At 37.3% G+C, this 20,504-nt stretch overlaps 1 protein-coding gene and 1 long non-coding RNA gene across 5 annotated transcripts in view; one reads left to right on the top strand and one right to left on the bottom strand.

The window, feature by feature from the left end:
- The window catches only part of PPP1R1C (protein phosphatase 1 regulatory inhibitor subunit 1C), a 124,564-nt gene extending 123,504 nt beyond the window's left edge, over positions 1-1,060 (bottom strand). For 2 of the 3 annotated variants that reach the window (XM_086719090.1, XM_086719091.1), the window contains exon 1: positions 746-1,004. In XM_086719090.1, the coding sequence (XP_086575216.1) occupies positions 746-826 (81 nt within the window). In that variant the 5' untranslated portion in view covers positions 827-1,004. Of the gene's footprint in view, positions 1-745 lie in introns of all 3 variants that reach the window. The other variant, XM_025935289.2, reaches the window with a different exon arrangement.
- Positions 1-19,263, top strand: part of LOC147578576 (uncharacterized) — a 71,248-nt gene extending 51,985 nt beyond the window's left edge. For both annotated transcript variants that reach the window (XR_015255373.1, XR_015255374.1), the window contains exons 2-4: positions 8,859-9,012; positions 11,506-11,596; positions 19,154-19,263. This is a non-coding gene — a long non-coding RNA (uncharacterized LOC147578576). The remainder of the gene's footprint in view (positions 1-8,858; positions 9,013-11,505; positions 11,597-19,153) is intronic.
- Positions 19,264-20,504: the final 1,241 nt, after the last annotated feature.

Raw genomic sequence — 20,504 nt, 5'->3', positions numbered from 1 at the left:
TTTTGCCCCCCTACTGTTGTAATTTTACCACAAATGGTCTTTTAAGTGGTTCCATTGCATCAAGAGTCTAAGTAAATCCGAATATGAAAGGTGATACATGTAAATCAATCTTACAGGAAAGAGAGAAACAGAGAAATATAGAAATATAGATACATAGATATATTAGACATAGAAAAGGAATCTGGTAAATGTTTGCTACTATTTAATATCTGAATAAAATGTGTTAAATTATACATACACCTACAAATCCTGTCTATCGTGTATTACATATAATTACTGCTTTGAATATATAATGAAAAGTCTTTAAAAAATATTAACCCTATAATCTGAAATTATTCCAAGGTTTAATGTTTTCATTGTTAAATGAATCTTTTTTATTTTATAAATAATGAAATAAAAGATTGCTAATTCTGAGAATTTTTAAAGTTTCTCTGAATGTTAAACATGTTAATTTAGTAAGCAAAAGCAAACAGATTTCTGGATCCAAATCTGAATCACTAATATAAGCATTTTTCTCCTTAACTGGGGCTAATTTTTTATCACACGAAGTGCTGCATTTTAGCCAATAGGTCACCCAATGCAACTCAAATACAAGTGCCATATGGAAACCAACTTATTTCTCGTTCACATAGCATGGAACATCACAACAAGGCAGATTCAAGAAGCAGAAAAGCTTTCGGTTAATAAGAACCTGTGTCCATGTTACCTTAGATACAGGAACTGGTCCCCACCCAACCCCACCTACCTGCTCTGCTGCTTCAGGAGCAATCTGACTCTGGAATAAAGGCACAGCAAATTGTATCTTTTTGGGACTGTTGGGCTCCATGATAATGATGAGAATTAGAGACGTGAAGGGCTCAGAAAGACTAACCCCAGGTGATGTCTGGGATGTCTTTCCTCAGGCACACTCCACCCAGCCACACAGGGCACTTCGTAATAAATAGCTGTAATTCCAGAGCGAGCAAGTGAAGATGCAGAGGTCTGAGTAAATCCCTTCTTCAACTCCGCAGTGATGGCTGGCTTGCCTGTTCCCCCACCAATCCCTTGGAACCTTTCAGCACAATACAGAAAGGAACAATAAGCTAATTGTGTGCTTCTTCACTAATACACATGCCAAGCATTCACTCAGCAGCTAATTGAAAATGCAATGCTAGCCTTGAAGGACCCGCTGCCCTGGGATTTGAAAGAAAGGCTCTATCCACTGTACATTACTAACCGGCTGCTCAAAAGTGCAATGTAAGCTCCCTCTGAGTATTGCAGGGATGGGCCATTCATTATTGATGAACATAAAGCAGGAAGTTTATACGGTTGGGGGAAGGGTTTGGGTATGAAATCATTTCATTTCTCTTGTAGCAACTTGTAAGTCAGACACCTTTGCCATTTCACATTCAGCCACCAAACTGATGAATGGTCACAGACAGTAAGCCACAACCAATAATATCAGGTATATTTACGCTGTGAGATCTGGTTAGGTAAGACTGACCATGGGAAGCAGACTATCTGTGGTATAGTAAGGACACTGTCATCCCGGACTGAGCAGATTTTAGTTCAAGTTCCATCTCTACCATTAATAAGCTCTGTGCCCTGAGGCAAATCACAGGCTATGTCTAGGCCCCCCAAACCTTCATCAGAAAAACGATGAGATCGGACTCGGTGACCTTTAAGCTCCTGTTCTGTTCCAGCATTCTATAATTGTAGTTCACAGTTTTCATTAGAGTGGAAAGTATTGGACAGCTAAATTTAGCAGATAGCTTGAAAGTCACTGCTGCTGTAATGACCTCTATTTCATTTCCTGGTGGAGCCAGTTATATCCTCTGATTTGGAAGAATACAGAAGTGACTAGAAAACATTAGTGGCAACCTAATGATCCATCATTGTGGTTTATTGTCAATAGTGGGGATATATGTAAAGAAAAGGACTTGAAAAAAAAAAAGCATAAAAGAGGTTATCTCCAGAATGATAGAGGATAATGGTCATGGTGGGTAGTGGTGAAGGTAGAGGGAGACAGTGGCCTGATCTCCACATCTGTTAATATCTAAGGGGAGGCAGCAGCATAGCTAGATGGCCTTCCTGCGTTCAACTCCGTTTGTGAAGGTAGCCTGAAAACGAAGTTGTTTAAATGCAAGAGAGAACTTGAGTACTCTACTTTCTTATTTGAAAGACTTTGTTTGATGAACATTAGATTTTTAATATGTTTTTGCATTTATATAATACATTTAGACACTGAATATTATACCAGGCACTTACAAATGAGGTTTTCTTTCTTTTGCTTAAATTCTGAGTCCATACTAGGAATCCATCTTAATGATTGAAGTATGTGGTGTTCTGTTGAAGGAATATGGAAAGTAGTATGCATTATTCAAGTAGTTTTCTATACCCACTAGGGGAAAAAGCAAATGAAGATGTGGATGTGAAAGCACTTTCAGTCAGAGAACAGTGCTGACCAGCGAGACATCTTGTGATGCACTCATCCTTGCAGCGTCAAAGGGAAACTTAGAAATTACATTTTGTGTTACCGTTTACAAAGTCCCAGAGTGGAACCTGAATCAATATCATTAATGAAGTAAATTTCTCTATTTCTTCAAATTATACAAAAGGAAAACAAGACAGTATTTCTAGTGAATAATCAATCCAGAACTTCACTTGGCATAGTAATTTCAAGCATGCACTTGGCAGCCTTGGGTTCAAACCCTGGCTCTGCTACTTACTCAGTTTATCAACTTGGCAGGAAGAGAACTTTCTTCTTGTGAATTTTAGATGAATTAATTCTTTAGAAGAGCTCATTGTAAGGCCAGTACATGATAACTACTCAGAGAGCTATTATTTTTTTTAAGCTAGACTTCAAAAGACTTGAAGATGTACGTTCTTAATCTGAATTTACTAGGCTCTCTGCCTATTTGGAATATTTTGATACCAATCAGAACACTAGGTGATAAAGTAAACTTTATTTCTATCCACAGAGGGTCTAGACTCATCTTTGTGTTCCCAAAGCACTCAGCTTAACCACTACTTAGTATAATAATTACCAGTTTATCTTTTCTGTTTAGCATTTCAGAATGTCACTCATTGACATAGTGCATATTTATTGAGTAGATAGTACATCTACTCCATGCCAGGCCTTTTGCTATGGCATTAGAAAAGAAACTGTGTTAAAAGATCCTTGGGGTCCTTTTCAAGCTAAATTGCTATTTCAAGTATCACTTAAAATGCAACTTAAATTTGAAATAATCAAAAACTTTAATATGTTTATGTGGGCAGTATAGTTACACTAAATGTTAGGTGTACATTTTTTTCTCCCTGTTAGAGATAATATTAATAGCCTACCCTTATATAACACTTAGCACATGCCAGGTGCTATTTGAAGTGCTTTATCTGCACTAATTTATTTAATACTCATAATCCTTTCAGGCAAATATTATTGCTGTCCTCATTTTTAATTTAAAATGAAGAAACAGAATCAGAGAATTTAGGTAATTTGCCCAAAGTCATCTGGCAGAAACAGGATTCAAATGCCATCAATTTTGCCTAGAGCCTGGGCTTTAATCAGATGGCTGCTATTCTATAAGGGCCTACAGAGAGGGGGGTGGAAGGTACCAGAACCTACAATGGTTAGATGTTCTACCGGTTCAAGTTCCATGGTAAGAGATCTTAAGATGACATGGCATATGGATAAAAGGAAAGAAAGTAGCATGATTATAGGATCCTAGTAATCAAGAAGATCTTACATTTCATGTTAGATATCAGAATAAAATGGAAACTCTAGAGTTGGGGGTTTTGTCACCAAGCTGACTTAAAAGAAGCCAGTTTTACTTTCTCTCTCTCTCTCTTTTAAAGTAATGGGTTCTATCATTAAAGATTAAAAATGCCTCTAGAACAAGCAATAACTGTAGTCTCTCTTCAAGATAAGTGATACTGTGAATAAAGAAGGTAGTACATTAGGAGAATAGTCCATTAGGCCTTCCTAATTTTACTTTATAATCTCTGACCCTATTTTCCACAACCCCTTCAGGCCGCACTTGACCCCACAGCCAGCTTTTCTGTGGCCTCCTCTATCTTCCTGAGAAGCTTTCCTGCCCTCCCTCCTTTTCTCCAAATTGAATTCATCCTCTGACTGCACTTCTTTAGGATGTCACCCTCAGATTCTTCAGATAAGATGCACCACTCTTTTCATTCTTCTCCTAGTATTTACTTACATGTACTTTTATGTTATTCTACAACGTCGTATGTGTTCCTTCAGCCTCCCCTCCTACACTGCAAACCCTTTTCTGTTCTATCTTAAACATATTCAGAAAAGCATAAGGTTGGCCAGGTAGTAGTTACCAAATAATTCTACTTAGGAATCTCCTATCTGATATTGTCAGGAAATGAGATGTTTCAATATAGTGAATTTTCCCCAAGACTACAGTTCAACCTTTTAAGCACCACGCCAGGCTTTTATTTTGATATTTTAAGTGGACATTTAAAACATATTCAGGGGCTCCTGGGTGACTCAGTCGGGTAAGCATCCGACTTCAGCTCAGGTCACGATCTCATGGTTTGTGGGTCCAAGCCCCACATCAGGCTTCACGCTGACAGCTTGGGGCCCAGAGCCTGTTTAGGATTCTGTGTCTCCCTGTCTTTCTGTCCCTTCCCCACACATCATCTGTCTGTCTCTCTCTTTCAAAAATAAACAAATATTAAAAAAAAACATATTCAGTATTTTCATGCCTTTTAAAAGAGTATATATCAACTGCAATTTGTCTTTTTTCGTTCATAGCATTCATATAAACCTCAGTTGTACTCGCATATACAAAGATGCCATCTGAAGCTATTGGTATTCCTTGTTGCCCTAACTGGTTCCAAATTCCATAGATATATAGTTCTATGACTGTTCTGGAGTTTTTCTTTATCTGATGATTTCCAGTAGACATTTATAAATTGTCATTTGTCTTAGTCTGTTCAGGCGGCTGTAAAAAATACTAGAGACAAGGTGCATTATAAATAACAAACATTTATTTCTCACAATTCTGGAGTCTGGGAAGTCCAAGATCATGGGGCCAGCAGATTTGGTGACTGGTGAGGACCCACCTCCTAGACAGCTGTCTTTTCACTGTGTCCTCACCTTGCTGAAAGGGCAAGGAATTTCTCCAGAGCCTCTTACATAAGGACAATAGTCCCATTAATAAGGGCTCTACCCTCATGACCTCACTTCTCAAAGGCCCCACTTCCTAATACCATCACCTTACCAATTAGGATTTCAACATATGGATTTGGAGGGAACATAAACATTCAGTCCATTGCATTCACCTGACATATAACAAATGCTTTATTTTTGGAAAGAGGAAAGAAAATGAAAGGGTAGGGAAGAGAAGGGAAGGGAGAGGAGAGGAGAGAAAAAGGTTTGCTAAGAAAATCAAACAATTTAAAAAATTTTTAATGTACTTCGTATTCAAAGTTCTGTTTCAGATGTCTTGATTTCAAAATCTTGAGATATTTTATTTAACATTCAGATGGCTATCACCAAAAACAAAAGCAAATATTTATTGCACATGTTTATAAATATATAGGATTACATTAAATGCTGAAAATACCATAATGAACAAAAGCAGACAACATCTCAAAGTGTGTAGATACATATTAGTTGGTAAGGTTTATAGCCCTAATATAATGGTTTTCAACCTCATGTGTTCAACACTTTGACGATGGCAGGCATATATGAGATGCACTGCCTTCCCCCCTTCAGTTCTAGCTGTAACTTTATTCACTTCTTCCATTAAAGAAAGCCTATCATAATGCAAGCAAGAATGACATTATTAGTGGGATCATGTAGAATAATCTTGATTGTTTTTAAAAAAATTTTTTAACATTTATTCATATTTTGAGAGACAGAGCATGAGTGAGGGAGGGGCAGAGAGAGAGGGAGACAGAATCCAGAGAAGGCTCCAGGCTCTGAACTGACAGCACAGAGCCCAACGTGGGCCTCGAAGTCACAGACCATGAGATCATGACCTGAGCTGAAGTTGGACGCTTAACCAACTGAGCCACCCAAGGGCCCCTCTTGATTATTTTTAATGAAAATAGATGGAGAATTCCCAAACTTTGAATATTGTTTTAACAAATTACTAGTAAAGCACCGATACCTAATAGAGACAAATATGTGCCTCTGTAAAATGTGGTCGATACCACTAATCTAAATGAAATGGACCACTGTCTCCCAATACCTATTTAAATTAAATTTCTTCCAGAGAAATCATTAATCATATTAATTCCTTCAGAACATCTTTTAAATTCATCCATGCCATTTTAAATATTATATTTTGGGGTGCCTGGGTAGCTCAGTAAGTTAAGCATCCAACTTCGGCTCAAGTCATGATCTCACAGTTCGTGAGTTTGAGCCCCTCATCGGGCTCTGTGCTGACAGCTCAGAACCTGGAGCCTCCTTCGGATTCTGTGTCTCCCTCTCTCTCTCCTTGCCCGCCCCCACCCCCCTGCCCCACTCTGCTTGTGCTCTATCTCTCTTTCAAAAATAAATAAACATGCAAAATTTTTCTTAAAATATTATATAATTTTTTTTCAAATTCTACACTTAAAAGAAGACTCCTGAGATTAAGCTCACTATATTGCAATCTTATAATAAAATCTGAACTCCACACTACTTAACTATAGAAATGTACTTGCAATCACTCTTGTGCTTAAAGGCTGACATCATTGATACATTCTTTCATTTATTTAGTGCCTGCCATATTCCTTAAAACTGTTCCTTAATTGCTTTATGTTTGCATGTTTTTATCGTCACTTCCTCTAACTTAAATTTTGATTTACTCTGGGATCCTCATATCAATTAATGCAGTTTTTACAATATGTGTTGAACTGAAGAATCACTACTGTGTTGTTTAATGTATAATATTTTCCTGATCATCACTCAATTGTTTCATCTCTATTCTTGTTGAGGCAGGTTCACTAAAGAAAATCAGAAGCTCATGAAGGGTTTTCAGCAAGTGCATAACATGAGGCTAGAGCAGTAAGTTCACCTGAGAGAAAGGGAACTCTAGGGATTTGTAGAGCTGGGGCCTCATCTGAAGGACTATGGGATTTTGTTCACGCCACTCTTAAGGAAGCAATTTCCTCAGGCAAAGGAACGGCATGCAAAGACAGAGTCAGTCACAGCTTGGTGTGGACCATGGGACCTCTGAAATGTCAGGCCAGGTGAAATATTAAGAAGATTTTTAGCTCAGGTCCAGGAAAGGCACAGGAGTAATGGGAAGAAGAGTTGGAATCTATTCTTGGTTCTCTTCATATCCATCCCCTTTTTCATTTGTTTTGGTAACTTTCACTTTCATTCACTTCCATGACTTAATTTTATTCTTCCCCTGCCTTTTATTTGGAGGGGATGATTATTATATGAACTCTAGAAATTGTAATTCTTGAATTTACATAAAAATGTATTAATTTATAAAATATTTTCATAAATATTATTCATTCATCCAACAACTATGTATTGAGCATCCTATTCTATGCCAAACACTGGGACGTAAACATGAACAAGATAAAGTTTCAACCTTCAGAGAACTTATAGGTAAGAGAAGAAAGCAAAATCCTAAACAAGTGAGCAGCATAGAGCTAAAGATGCTATGATAGAAAGAGGTAATAGGAAATAGAAAAGAGACCTTGGTAGGAAGTTGATGGGTGACTCTGGGTCACAAACAGTTTTTATTTGCCTACGCATAATTTTTTTTAATTGAGATGACATTTTAAGACAAATAAAAATAAAAGATATCCAGCTTCCCTTAATAAAATAGATAGAAAGCTGGGCTCTCATATCCACAAGGTTACAATCAACTCCAGTGACATAAAGCTACCTTCTGTAAGCATGGCGGTGATTTCTACACTGGTAATCACTCTAAAACAGTATATGGATGGTATTGCTACATAACCCAACTAGCTTCAGCTAACCTCTGAGCTGGAGAAGAGGAAGATAGGCATGACAACATTGCATACTATGCAAAGAAATGTGGGATTTACTGTGAAGGCAACAAGTATAACTAGAGAGATTTAAGTAGGAGGGTATTATGATCTGACTTGAGTCTTAGAATGGCCACTGTGATGTCTGTGTGGAGGATAGATTGGAAGGGTACAAGACCAAAGGTGAGAACATCTGAGGATATTACAGTATTCTACTCAAGGGATGACAAAAGCCTTATCTAAAGAAATAGTAGTGAAGATGGAGAGAGGGAGATATAGTTACTTAATGGAATTGGATGGGGACAAGGGAAAAGATAAATGGAAGAATGTGTCTAATAGTTTAGATTCAGCAGCTTTGCATATGGGGATATCACGACTAAAATGTGGATGGTTGCAGCATTCCACATATTTGTCTGCAATGTGCCCTTACTGCTCCCTCATTAAGAAGTGAAGTCAAATTCCCCTGCCCTTGACTCTGCCTGGCTTTAGTGACTTGTCTGTAACCAATAGAATACAAAGGAAGTGATGCTGCATGACTGCAGAAGCTATACATAAAAGGCCATACTAATTTCTCTTAGTTCTCTTGCAACACTTACTTTCTAGAGACTCCCTCCATCTGGGAATGCTCCCTCTTAGAAACCAGCCACAGCACTATGAAGGTTGGGGGATTCACATGGAGGGTACATGTAAGCACTCTGGCTGACAGCCTCAGATGAGCCTAACCTTCAAGTCATCCTTGTCAAGGTGCCAGACATGTGAGTTAAGAAGCCTCCAGAGCATTCTAGTCCCTAGCTACTCAAGTCATCCCAGCTGTTTGAGTTTTCAGAGCTGATGACATCAAAGTGCAAAGAATGCATTCCTGCTCTGCTTTGTCTGTCTACACTCCAGATACTCCCTCTTATAACATTTTCTTTCAGAACCCAGTTGGTATGCGTGAGAAGCCCTAGCCATATGGAGAGGTCATGTGTTGATGCCAGTCAGTTGCCTCAGTGAAAACCAGCCTTTGAATCACTACAGCCATCCCATGAGACATTAAGTGAAGAAGCCTCCAGATGATTACAGCCTTTAACTGTGAGTCACCTCCAGCTGTTTGTGTGATCCAGCTGAAACCCCAGACATCATGGAACAGAGATAAGCTATCCTCACTTTACCCTACCTGAATTCTTGATCTATAGAATCTAGATGAAAATTGATTGTTATTTGTAGCACTAAGTTTGGAACAGGGATATAGAGGCAAAACTCAGTAATTGTTGGCTACTTTTAAAATCATTATTACTTCTTACAGCTGGCCATTTTATATGTGTGTTTATAACTCAGAAGCAAGGTCTGTCTTAATAAAGATATACATATAAATACATGAGTTATTATCAATTAAGCAATTAGGAACAGGGAAGTAGATAAATTAATCCAAGCCGTATGTAGAATGCAGAGTAGGAAGTCAAAAATTTTAAGAATCCCAAAGGTTAAAGAGAAAAGGCAAGACAGAATGAAAAACAAAAATCTATAGAGGTAAGAAGATCAGGGAAGAATCATAACATAGAAATCAAAGTTGAAGATAGTTTATTTAGGAGCATTGTAATCAGCACTAAAAAATAATGGTAGAGGATGTAATTGTGATCATTAAAAAATACCTGTTGAATTTTAGTAGCTAGACTGAGGGAGAGAGTGAGAGATTATCTAAGTGAAAACAAAAATTGAAACTAGTCCTTCAAAACAGACAAACAAACAAACAAACAAACAAAAAACACCATGGCAATTAAAAAAAAGCCTCCTTCAAACACAGGACCTAACAGTAGACAGCAAGAGTGAGAATGGGGATCTCTAGGTTTGTTTCATAGATGAACAAGACTCGAGTATATCCTGTGTTACAAGGAGGTGGCCAATAGAGAGGCTGAAAATAAAAAAGAGAGAGGGGAAAATTTCTAAAAAGAAATGTAAATATAATTTAAATTGAAGAGAATACAATGTAGGCAATTTATTTCAGATTATGCGTCTATTTTCTGTTCTGGAATTACTACTCACGGTTCCTAAATAGTAGGCCAGTTTTCCTTCTAGGAGGTCATAGAAATTTTCCTCTTAAGACAAATAAGGAAATGAATGCATAAACAGTCCATTTGTAAAATTCTTCACATTTTACTAATTTTTGATGACAGTGAGATAAAATCACACTCTTGGTTGTTGGTATGGCTTTCAGTAATTAAATATTTTTTATGGTGTATTGTTAACCACAGTTAAGTTAAAAAAAAAAAGGTTCTTAAACAGTATGTCTAATGTAATTCCATTACATATTTATATGGGTATATACACAAACACCTACACACACAAGTACAATGCATAAAACACATATTGATATATATGTACATAGACACATATTTGTATTTTTGTGTGTGATGTGAGAAAAATGTTTGGGATAACCACTTCTGAAATGTTACTAGGAATTATCTCAGATGATGGGATTATAGATCCTATCTTTGCTCTTTATGTTTCTGTATTTTATATAATGGGCAGGTATTAATTTTGTCGTAAAAATCAGCTTTCATAATAACAAAGATAATTTTTAAAATAATATTTTCTTTAAAAGGTCTTGATTTTCATGTATAAAGAGATTATTTTATACACTCCCTAAAATCAGAAAAATTAAACTAAAATAGTTCTTCAAAAAATGGTATTTTGCCTTTTAATTAAAGACAAACTGCTTTGGATGAGATCATTGTTTCCATAAGCATACTGAATTTACTTCACCTATTAAATGCAAAAGAACACAGTTTTTAACACTTTTATATTGACCTATAAGAGCAATATTGCAAGAAAGACTGTAACTACACAAAAGCGTTTCTAATATACTTGCTGATGTATGCAGTTTAATGCATATAAGCTACAATGAAATTAGGAAAACATCAGGAGCAATTTGTTTTCTTATAATCTGCTTGAAGACCACTATTATTTTCTTGTTTAGCTTTGTTGATTTCATTCTCTAAGCTATGCGTAACAAGTAAAACATATCCTTACTTTTATTGTTGCATAATTATGATAGTATGAATGAATGAATGAAAGAGAATTATCACAGAAGAAAATGAAGCTCCTTAAACTTTAAGGAATTTCAAGTCTTCTACTCAAAAGAAATGTTCGAAATGTAAATGGTATTACATACATACAAAAATGTGATCAGGCAAAGTGTGAAATATATTCAGATAATACTTATCAGTCAGAGAAGCTTGAAGGAACAAGCTGTCTCAAAGTCCTGCCCAGTGTTACTTTTTAAGACGCCTTTCAAAAGAGAAATTTAAATGGACAATACATTCTGAAGAAAACAAAATAGGCAACAGATAACTCCCAGGTAAAATACTGTCTTCAATTTAGTTCCTTAAACATGTCATCAGATGCCAGCTAGAGAACAATCAATATCAATTACTGCCAAGATTTTAGATTCATAATTTTTCTAAGTAGGGTTTTGTGAGTCACCTAAGGTAAGTGTCTTGTAACTTAGTTTGATTGATGTCAGGCACAATCTTGATTGTCATAAAAATTTTGGTAGACTCTTAAATCCTTTCATTCATTTTACAGATATCAGGAAAAACATTTTGTGCCCTACCTTTATTGAGAGATTATTTTTAAATGATTGAAGAAGACAGGGAGAGACTGTACTCCTGAGATGGTGAGGCACTTTACTTTAAAATCTTTGTAATCTTTTCTGGGGCACCTGGGTGGCTCAGTTAAGCATTCTGTTTCGGCGCAGGCCATGATCTCACAGTTTGTGGGTTCAAGCCCTGTTTTGGGCTCTGTGCTGACAGCTCAGAGCCTGGAGCCTGCTTTGGATTCTGTGTTTCCCTCTCTCTGACCCTCTCCCACTCACTCTCTGTCTCTCTCAAAAATAAACATTCAAAAATAAATAAAATAAAATGTATTTAATCTTTTAAAGGGTACTCAGGTGTACCTAGTAGAATATCAGGTAGATCCCAGCCAGCTGCTGCTGCCAACCTAATTCTGGGAACCAGAGAGGGTTCTGATTTGTGCTTCTCAGTTTAGGGGATTCTGACACCCAAAACCCACCTTCCACTGTTGCTTCAGTTCATCTCCCCTCTCACCCCTTCATGCTTGGACTGTCTCAAAGTTTCTTCTAACCCAGGACACAGCTAGAAAACCTGAGTTCCCCAGAGGAATTCCAGGAAGGGCCCATCCTGTGTGTAAGGTTGTGATTGATATGCTTCAGATTTATCTTAATTCTAGAAAAATCACATCTCAGAGTGGATACTAAATCTTTGTAGAAGAGGCATGACCAAAGCTTCTTCCAGTTACAATTTGTGACCAAAAATAGAACTTAAGTTCTGTAATGACATAAAAAAGCAGATAAGATTTTTTCATTGAATTTTTGGTGGTTCTGTCAAATGTTTTAACATCATCTTACCTGCAAATATACTCTGTGAAATCCAATTTGAAATGGATATAACAAGTAAGAAACAGTCTCACAGTATAATCTTCTGTATGTTACTTTAATTAATATGCACACCCATCTCAGATTCCTGTGGGATGAGTGACAAACAGCACATACATAATTCAAACCAACTCTAAATATTGGTTCCAATTTTCTTTCCATAATGATTTTTTAAACCTAAAACTCTCTCTATACATGTATATATAAACCTTGTGTTAAGGAGTACTCCAAGGTGGCATAATTGACTGACTTAAGTCTCATCTCTTATCCCGAAATCTTCCTGCCTCGGGTAAAATGCTAATGCTTAGGAGATCGCTTAAAAGGCAGGATACAGGGAAGATAAGACTGGAGGCAAATGTCGGCATAAGCCACAAATTAATTCATCAATCTCCAGAAACAGAAAGCTGATGCTAATAGTAATTGAATTGACAAGTTTCTCAATTTTTTTTAAGAGAACAAGATGTAAGTTAAGTATATATGTGATTTGAAAGTTGCATGTAATATAGAAGTCAGTGAAGTCATGGTATTATATGAATGAATATTCGGTTCATATTGAGTATGTTTTCCCTTTTTAAAAAGTATATTTGATTAGAACATCTCTGTGGAAGGAAGCCAATTGTTTCCTGTGCTCTCAGTATCAGAGAAAGATCTGCTTTGGCAAAAATCCTTTTCTTCCAAAAAAAAAAACTAAATCAAGAAATGATTAATTAAGTTGGTACTTTAACACTTAACCATTTTGCCTCTTTTTATTATCAGTATAAAACTTGATACACATTCTCTTCTGTCTTACTTTTCTGCTCATCTATATTCCTACTACCTAAATATTACTTACACATCTGGTACTTTGTGTATGCTCTTTGTTCTAACTTCCATTTACACAAAGGTAAATTCTTTTTTAAGATGATTACAACTTTTGGCTTCATGTTGCAGTTTAGCGATCTTCTGGGTCTGAGTGGAATCTAAAAAGGCACATGATAGCTATTCTTGAGTGTTTGCCTGTGTTTCCACACATGACATAGGCTAATTCGTATCCACAAGTAATCTTAAGTAATGGAAATTAAAAAAATAGAATAATTCACTGATTAGGATGAGTCACTTCCAGTAAACGCAAACCTTTTAGTAAGAACATGAAACCTATATTAAACAGCTGAGGGCGTTTGCCATGGTTTCCTGGTCGTGTTGGACTGCAGTGACAGGAAATCAGTTGGTCTGTAAATCAGAATTGCTTATTGATCACATTTATTTCTTAGCAACGTATTATGGGGATGATCAGTGCTATCTCACAGTCTCTGTTTCTTGAGAATTCAAAATGTTATAAACCTTTTTTATGATTTTCTAACCACTTAGTTTTAAGAGAATATGACTCACTATACTGTTTGTATAATATATGCATAATGATTTTGGAAGCAAAGAGATATTCTTAATTCAGAAAGAACATGAAATATCTATCAGGTTGTAATGTGCTGAGCCTTATTTTCCAGTGCACATAATGAGTCATGGAACAAAATGGATGATAAGAGTAGATAATTAAGAAAGTATGATAAGGAAGTCAAACTTACATCATTACCTGGCAAATTAGAGAAACGAAAGGTTAAAAAACCTTATTTTCTAGACACATCTCAGGCCATGCATCCTACAGCCACCACTGAACTTCTTAGTCTATCTCGAATAATCCAGGCCCTTGCACAGTGCTGCACCCTTTTTACATGGGGACACTTTGTTCAGAATATCCTTCTACCCCACCTCTGTTATTGAAATATACTTCTTCCTATAGAACCTTGTTCAAATGCCCCTCTTCTGAAATGTCTTCCCAGAATCCTCTGAGCTTTCACGAGTCTTTGTTCATACATTGTTTCCTTTTAAAAATTAATTATACTAATAATTAATGTAATAAATAATATTCATTCTCAACATCTACCCCCCCGGAAAAACAAGAAGCTTAGCATGCCCTTTTCCCCAGTCTTCACTCACCTGAGATGGTAAAAGGATCTTTTATTTTAATTTCAGGGTGTCTTTTTTTTTTTTTTTCTTTATAGTATATTCTGGCGGTTTCATTTTATTTGTTTCTTTGCCCACATTGTTCCTATATCCTACTTCTTTAGATTCATTATCTGTTTTGCTGAGCTGTGTTCTTCAGTAATTTAAAAAAAAAATGATTCATAGGTAGTAAATTCTCTGTCTTTGCATATTTAAAAAAGCAAATCTATATTTTGCTCTCCCACATGAGGGAGTTTGGCTGGGTAAAGAACTCCAGGTTAATTTTTTTTTTCTTTCAGAATTTTGATGCTATTTCTCTTTTGTCAACCTGTATCCAAGATTGCTGATTTTAATTAGAACTCCTTCATAGGCAATCTGTTTTTTTCTCTTGAGAAACTTTTAGGATTTTGTCTTTAGATTTGGCATTCTGAAATTACATTGGGGTGTGTCAAAATGTAGATAGTATTTTTCTCTTCATGCTACTTTTTGGATCCTTTCAGTATTTTGAATGACTCACTTACATGGTTAAGTTTCTTCAATTAGTTTGTAGTTTGGGGTTGCTGTTTATATTTGTGGTTGAGTATCTTTATCATAACAGGATATTTGAAATGTATTTTATCAGATCAAAGGAGAAGCGCTTTTGCAGTAGGTGCCATTAAATTCTGAAGGTAGATGACTGCTTTGGATGTTTGGAAGGGGGGGTCACACTGGGAAAATGTGCAAATAACTTTTATTTAGGGTCTGAGGGCTTCTCGGCCCTGCTGGTTGTTACACCTTATCTGGGGGTATCCTGTGTCAGAACTCGCATTTCAGATTATCCCGTTCCCAATTTGTTCCTGTGGACAAAGAGAATAAGTGGTTCTCCTTCCTTCCATCTTTGGTGTGGATTCAAAAGTTCCAGGTTAGCTCAGACTCTGCTTTCCTTCATCTCCAGCCCCAACCTTCATACAAGGGACTCTCTCCTAAGGAAGTAACTCACTGTGTGTATGAAACAGTCCTCTAGGATTTATCCCAAGGCAAACACTACTATTGCCATCCGCTTTGGGGGGTTGGGGGGGGGGGCAGCCGGCTGGCCCAAGCTATTCAAATAAGTCTTTAATTAATTGTCCTAACTGTCCACAGGGGCCCCTCCCTCTCTGATTTGTTCAGTCTGAGCACATTTCTCCTAGTTTTCTTTAGGAAATGCTTAAATAATGTAGAGCTATCTCCAGTTATAGCCTTTATATTTTTTTCTCTTTTCTGCTTTCTCCAGCTAGATGATACTATTTATCTGTTCCTTACCATCAAAAAATTCCTCAAAATTTCTGGTCTGCTGAGTTTATCTTTTTTTATTTAGGCTGTGTTACGGATTTATTATCTAGTGAAACATTTTCTATAATGTCTATGTATTTCAGTAGAATCTCTGCAATTCCTATAGGTACAAAACAGTAGCTGGAGCATGTTTTCATTCATAACTTTCATGAATGTATTGCATTGTACACTAGAGTAATTGTTCTCTGCTCACATAAGTCTCATTTGCTGGAAAATCACTCCTGGATGACAGCATGGTAATCGTAGTGGTAATCTGTAAGTGGAGAGACTGCATGAACAGAGCACAGAAATAGAAAAACATGAGGCCTCATGGAAGAGAGAATTCTTATTTTTCTGTTAATGGAAAACAATAGAAACTGGTGAGAAGGATGGGAGGGAGAGGGGTGTATATGGAGAAAATAAAACTCTAGAATAATGGGAAACTTTTCATGTGGGATTTAGGTTGTTCTTTTTTTTTTCTTCTTTTTTTAAGTTTTTATTTTACATATTTTATTTTTTTAATTTTTATTTATTTTTGAGAGAGAGAGAGAGACAGAGACAGAGAGAGACCGAGAGAGAATCCAAAGCAGGCTCTAGGCTCTGAGCTGTCAGCACAGAGCCCAATGTGGGGCTCGAACCCATGAACCACGAGATCATGACCTGAGCCAAAGTTTGATGCTTAACCAATTGAGCCACCCAAGTGTCCCTTATTATTATTTTTTTAAGTAATCTCTACACCCAACATGAGCTCGAACTCACAACCCTGTGATTAAGGGTCTCATGCTCCACTGACTGAGCCAGCCAGGTGCCCCTCATTCAGGTTGTTTGTAACCCTTTTCTGAGCCCCAGTTCTCCCATTTGGGAAAGAGAACATAGCTACAAGACACCTATATTCTTTTCCTGTTTAAATCACTGTGTGATTGTATGAATTAGATATTAAAACTCAATAGAGTTTATCAGACCACTGATCTTCTCCCAAAACCCTCCAGATAGAAACCATATGATTTGCACTCATCCTAAAATGAGTAGGACCAGACTTCAGTAAAATGGGAGAACCTGCTCTTTTCTGTGAGGTGTGAGCAGTTCTCTTTTCCCTCAGACACTTCTCCACTACTATTCTTGATTTTCCCTCTTTCAGGCACGATTTCCAAGTGATTTACTTTGTGGCTAATTCTACAAATTTCTGATAAGGCATTAACTGATAAGGAAAGTGTTAGCTAGTAAGGGCTGAGGGCAGATGCTTTATAGAGTTATATACAGTTTTTTGAGGCAGCATTTAATTAAAAGCATTATTTTTAAATTTTTCAAGACTTTTTCAGTTGTTAAATTTTTTTTAATGTTTATTTTTGAGAGAGAGAGAGAGAGAGACAGCGTGAGTGGGGGAGGAGCAAGAGAGAGGAAGACACAGAATCTGAAGCAGGCTCCAGACTCTGAGCTGTCAGCACAGAGCCCGATGTGGGGATCGAACTCACGAACTGTGAGGTCATGACCTGAGCCGAAGCCGGAAGCCTAACCAACTGAGCCACCCAGGTGCCCCCAAGACTTTTTCAGCTGTAAGGAGAAAGATCAACATATAAAAATGTGGTTGAACAAATTTGCCATCAAAGACACACACACACACACACACACACACACACACACACCATTGGAGCCTCCTTCAATGACACGTGATTCTATAGCATGATTATCTAAATTAAAAACATAATTAATGCAGAAGTCCTAAAATGCTAGTATAATGATATACAGTGACATTGATATTTGAGAACAGGCATACTCCTGTAAACCTTTTCAAGTTCTAGTCCAGGGTCAAATAGACATTTCTCTCCTGCCTAACTGTCAAGTTTCAGTCTATAGCAAATCACAGCTTTTTTTTTAATAGTCTTATGCATCTTCATTGAAAGTGTGTTTTGTTTTGTTTTTTTCCTATTTGAGGCTAAATGACTTGTTTCTGATTCTTTGCATTCATACAGATATCAAAACATTTCCACATATTTCTGCCAGGATGCTATAGTCTTAAATTGGAGCTAGAAAGTTTTAGGGTGAAAGCTAGTCAACATGAAATATTTCTTATAAATTTTCTTAGTTGATAGCATTAAACTTTGCTCTACACAGACCAAATTCAAGCAGATAAAACCCTTGATTTCTACAATGAACAATATAAGAGAGATCTTGTTGATTCACACCTAAATGACTTAAAAACTTAAAAAAATTATCAGTTGAATGAAGAAATATTTAGCACCCGCAATTTTATTTGTGAGAAGATAAATTACTCACCAATATCAGCATTTATCAAAATGAGGTTGCTATCTTCAAAAGTTTCTACAAAATTTTTAACTGTGAGTTTTCAATTTAACCCCAGTTTAAAAAACAATCTACACACCCAGAATGGTTAGAAGCTACAGACCAAGACCACTAAGTGGGGCTGAGAATACAGAGCAACTGAAATTCTTATGCGGTGCTAATGAGAATTGAAAGGGCACAATGGCAGTATCTACCAAGGCTTAATAAATGCACAGTCCACGCAGGCAACTCTACTCTCAGGTACTTACCCACAGACCTCCCAGAAATGCACACATTTGGGCTTCAAAATACACTCCCAAGAAATTTATATCAGCATCACTTAAAATAGCCCCAAATTGGAATGAAGCAGGGCAAACACAGGCCAGGTATGAATCATGAGATTGAGACATGTTTCAAAAAACCATGCAGCACGAATATTAAATTCATGAATCACGCTGTGTATTGTACAACTTTATCACACAAGTTAGTTACACAAGAAAGGTAGAAGAGGGAATTAACAAACTACTTAGAAGAGAATCTGGCAAGGAGGCATCAAATGCCAGGAGCGAGGCACACATGTGGTCCTGTGACAAACATTGGCCAGAATTGTAGTCAGGCTGCCTTCTGGGCTGACAAAGCCTCTGGCAGTCCAGCTGGAACAGTATCTCCACAAGTACAGCATGGGTGGTCCTCCAGTCTTTGAGCCGCTACTAGTCAGCAACTTTTTCTAGGGAGTCTGTATAGCTGGGTGTAATGGTTACACCTGAGGGTCTTTGCCATGTCAGTTCGGTCCACTGGGCCTCACCAAAGTCTTTCCGAGGATGTTGGCAAACTACTCTAGCTTATCTCTAGGGATACTTTAAGTTCTACGCTGGGGGCTGACAAACTGCTAGAGAAGTTCACATTGGCTGCTGTGATTTCCTTTTGTCATATTGTTAGTTTATTCTCTATCTTCTAGGAGTATGTATCACATACAGGGTATGTGACATGGAAACAAACTAAATGCCCAGCAACAGTAAAATGAATTGTGAAACAGCCATATAATGGAATACTCCAAAGCAATGAAAAAGAATGAACTACCACTAGATGCTACAACATGGATGAATTTCACAATAAGTTGAATAAAAAAGCCAGGCACAGTAGAGTATATGCTGTAAGATTCATTTATAAAAGGTTAAAAAAAAAAAACATGCAAGCAAAACTATAATCAGAGAACTGGTTACCTTTTCAAAGGGTCTATTGATTGCGAGACAATACCAGGAAGACTTCTGGGGTGCTTGTATTACTCCATATCCTGATCTGGAGTTGCAATTACCCCTGGGAAGAAGGCTCCACTGCCCAAGGTATGGCTGCGTAGGCATTGCTCACCCACTGCGCTATAGCAGATATGGAAGGTGCTCCACCCATATCCTTTTAGATCTCCTCATAAGTCTTGTGGTTCCTTATGAGTCCCTCAGCTTCTATATGTTGCACTTTTGACAGCACACAGCTGTCTTCAGAAGACTACCCTTTGGCCAAACCTGCATAGAGCTGGAGGTGCCAGGGAACTTGTGTCTCTCAAAGGGCAGCCTACATCCAGTGACTGACCGATGAGGAAGAGTGAAAGCCCAGCTCCTTTTCCTCAAGATAAGGTAAGCTCTGAAATGTAATGTCCTCTGCATAGCTCCCTGTAAGATCAGGCTGAAGCTTGACCTAAAACTGCTCTCTTGCTTAACTTCTTTCCCTTCGTTGTTGGGCTTCCTGTATGCCTCTACTGGATTTTCTTGGAAGTACCGCCTTAACAAATCTCTTGCTCACAAATCCTCATGTCAAAGTCTTCCTTTGAGAATCAGACCTAATGAGAATCAGACCCCCAATGGTCATATTGGAAATCCAGTATCATATGGACGTAGATTTCTTTCTCCTGCTACCCCTCCAAATACTTACTACTATTTTCTTATTGCCTAGAGTTTATACCCCAAACAGTTCCTTTTAGGGATCAAGGTCTTGAAAGGTTTCCATTAACTGAATGGGAACACAATCTGGGAGGCATGATTTATGAAACATCTGTCAATGATTTGCAGTTTAGCAAAATGCAGTATGATTAGCAACGCAGTCATCTGACAAGTCCCTCAGCCACCAGGAGACCCACCAAAGGCTGTGATGATGGGGGCAAGGAATGATGTTCAGGAAAGGTCTGAAGCACAAGCCTTGCCTGGAAAGGTGAGTTGAGTAGGGTAGGAGAGACACATTCCTCAGGCTATAAGCATCAGTGTCAGATTTTGATCACTTGGCCGCAGAAAGGGAAGGAAGAAGACCCAAAACGGAAACAGTTTTGAGCAGAAGATGATCCAACCTCATTTGTGATTTTTACGTAGGACTAGCCCTGAACTAAGTAATGTTTGTTAATTCTATGTATAACCAATGTAATGAATGCATTTTATGATTTAATAAGTCATAATATACTATATATTATACTATAATATTTTTCAGTGGTTGAGAATGGGTAAGTTACTACCTGTCCCACAGGAAACCCAGATGACTTCATGAATTGAGTGAGATTTCAGGAGCTTGCTTAGTAAGAGTTAGTACAGTTATCCAGTGG

The sequence above is a fragment of the Puma concolor genome, chromosome C1 (genome assembly GCF_028749965.1).
Source record: "Puma concolor isolate L17-30 chromosome C1, mPumCon1.1.hap2, whole genome shotgun sequence".
In the NCBI taxonomy this organism is placed as follows: Eukaryota; Metazoa; Chordata; class Mammalia; order Carnivora; family Felidae; genus Puma; species Puma concolor.
This window is presented reverse-complemented; position numbering and strand designations above follow the sequence as displayed.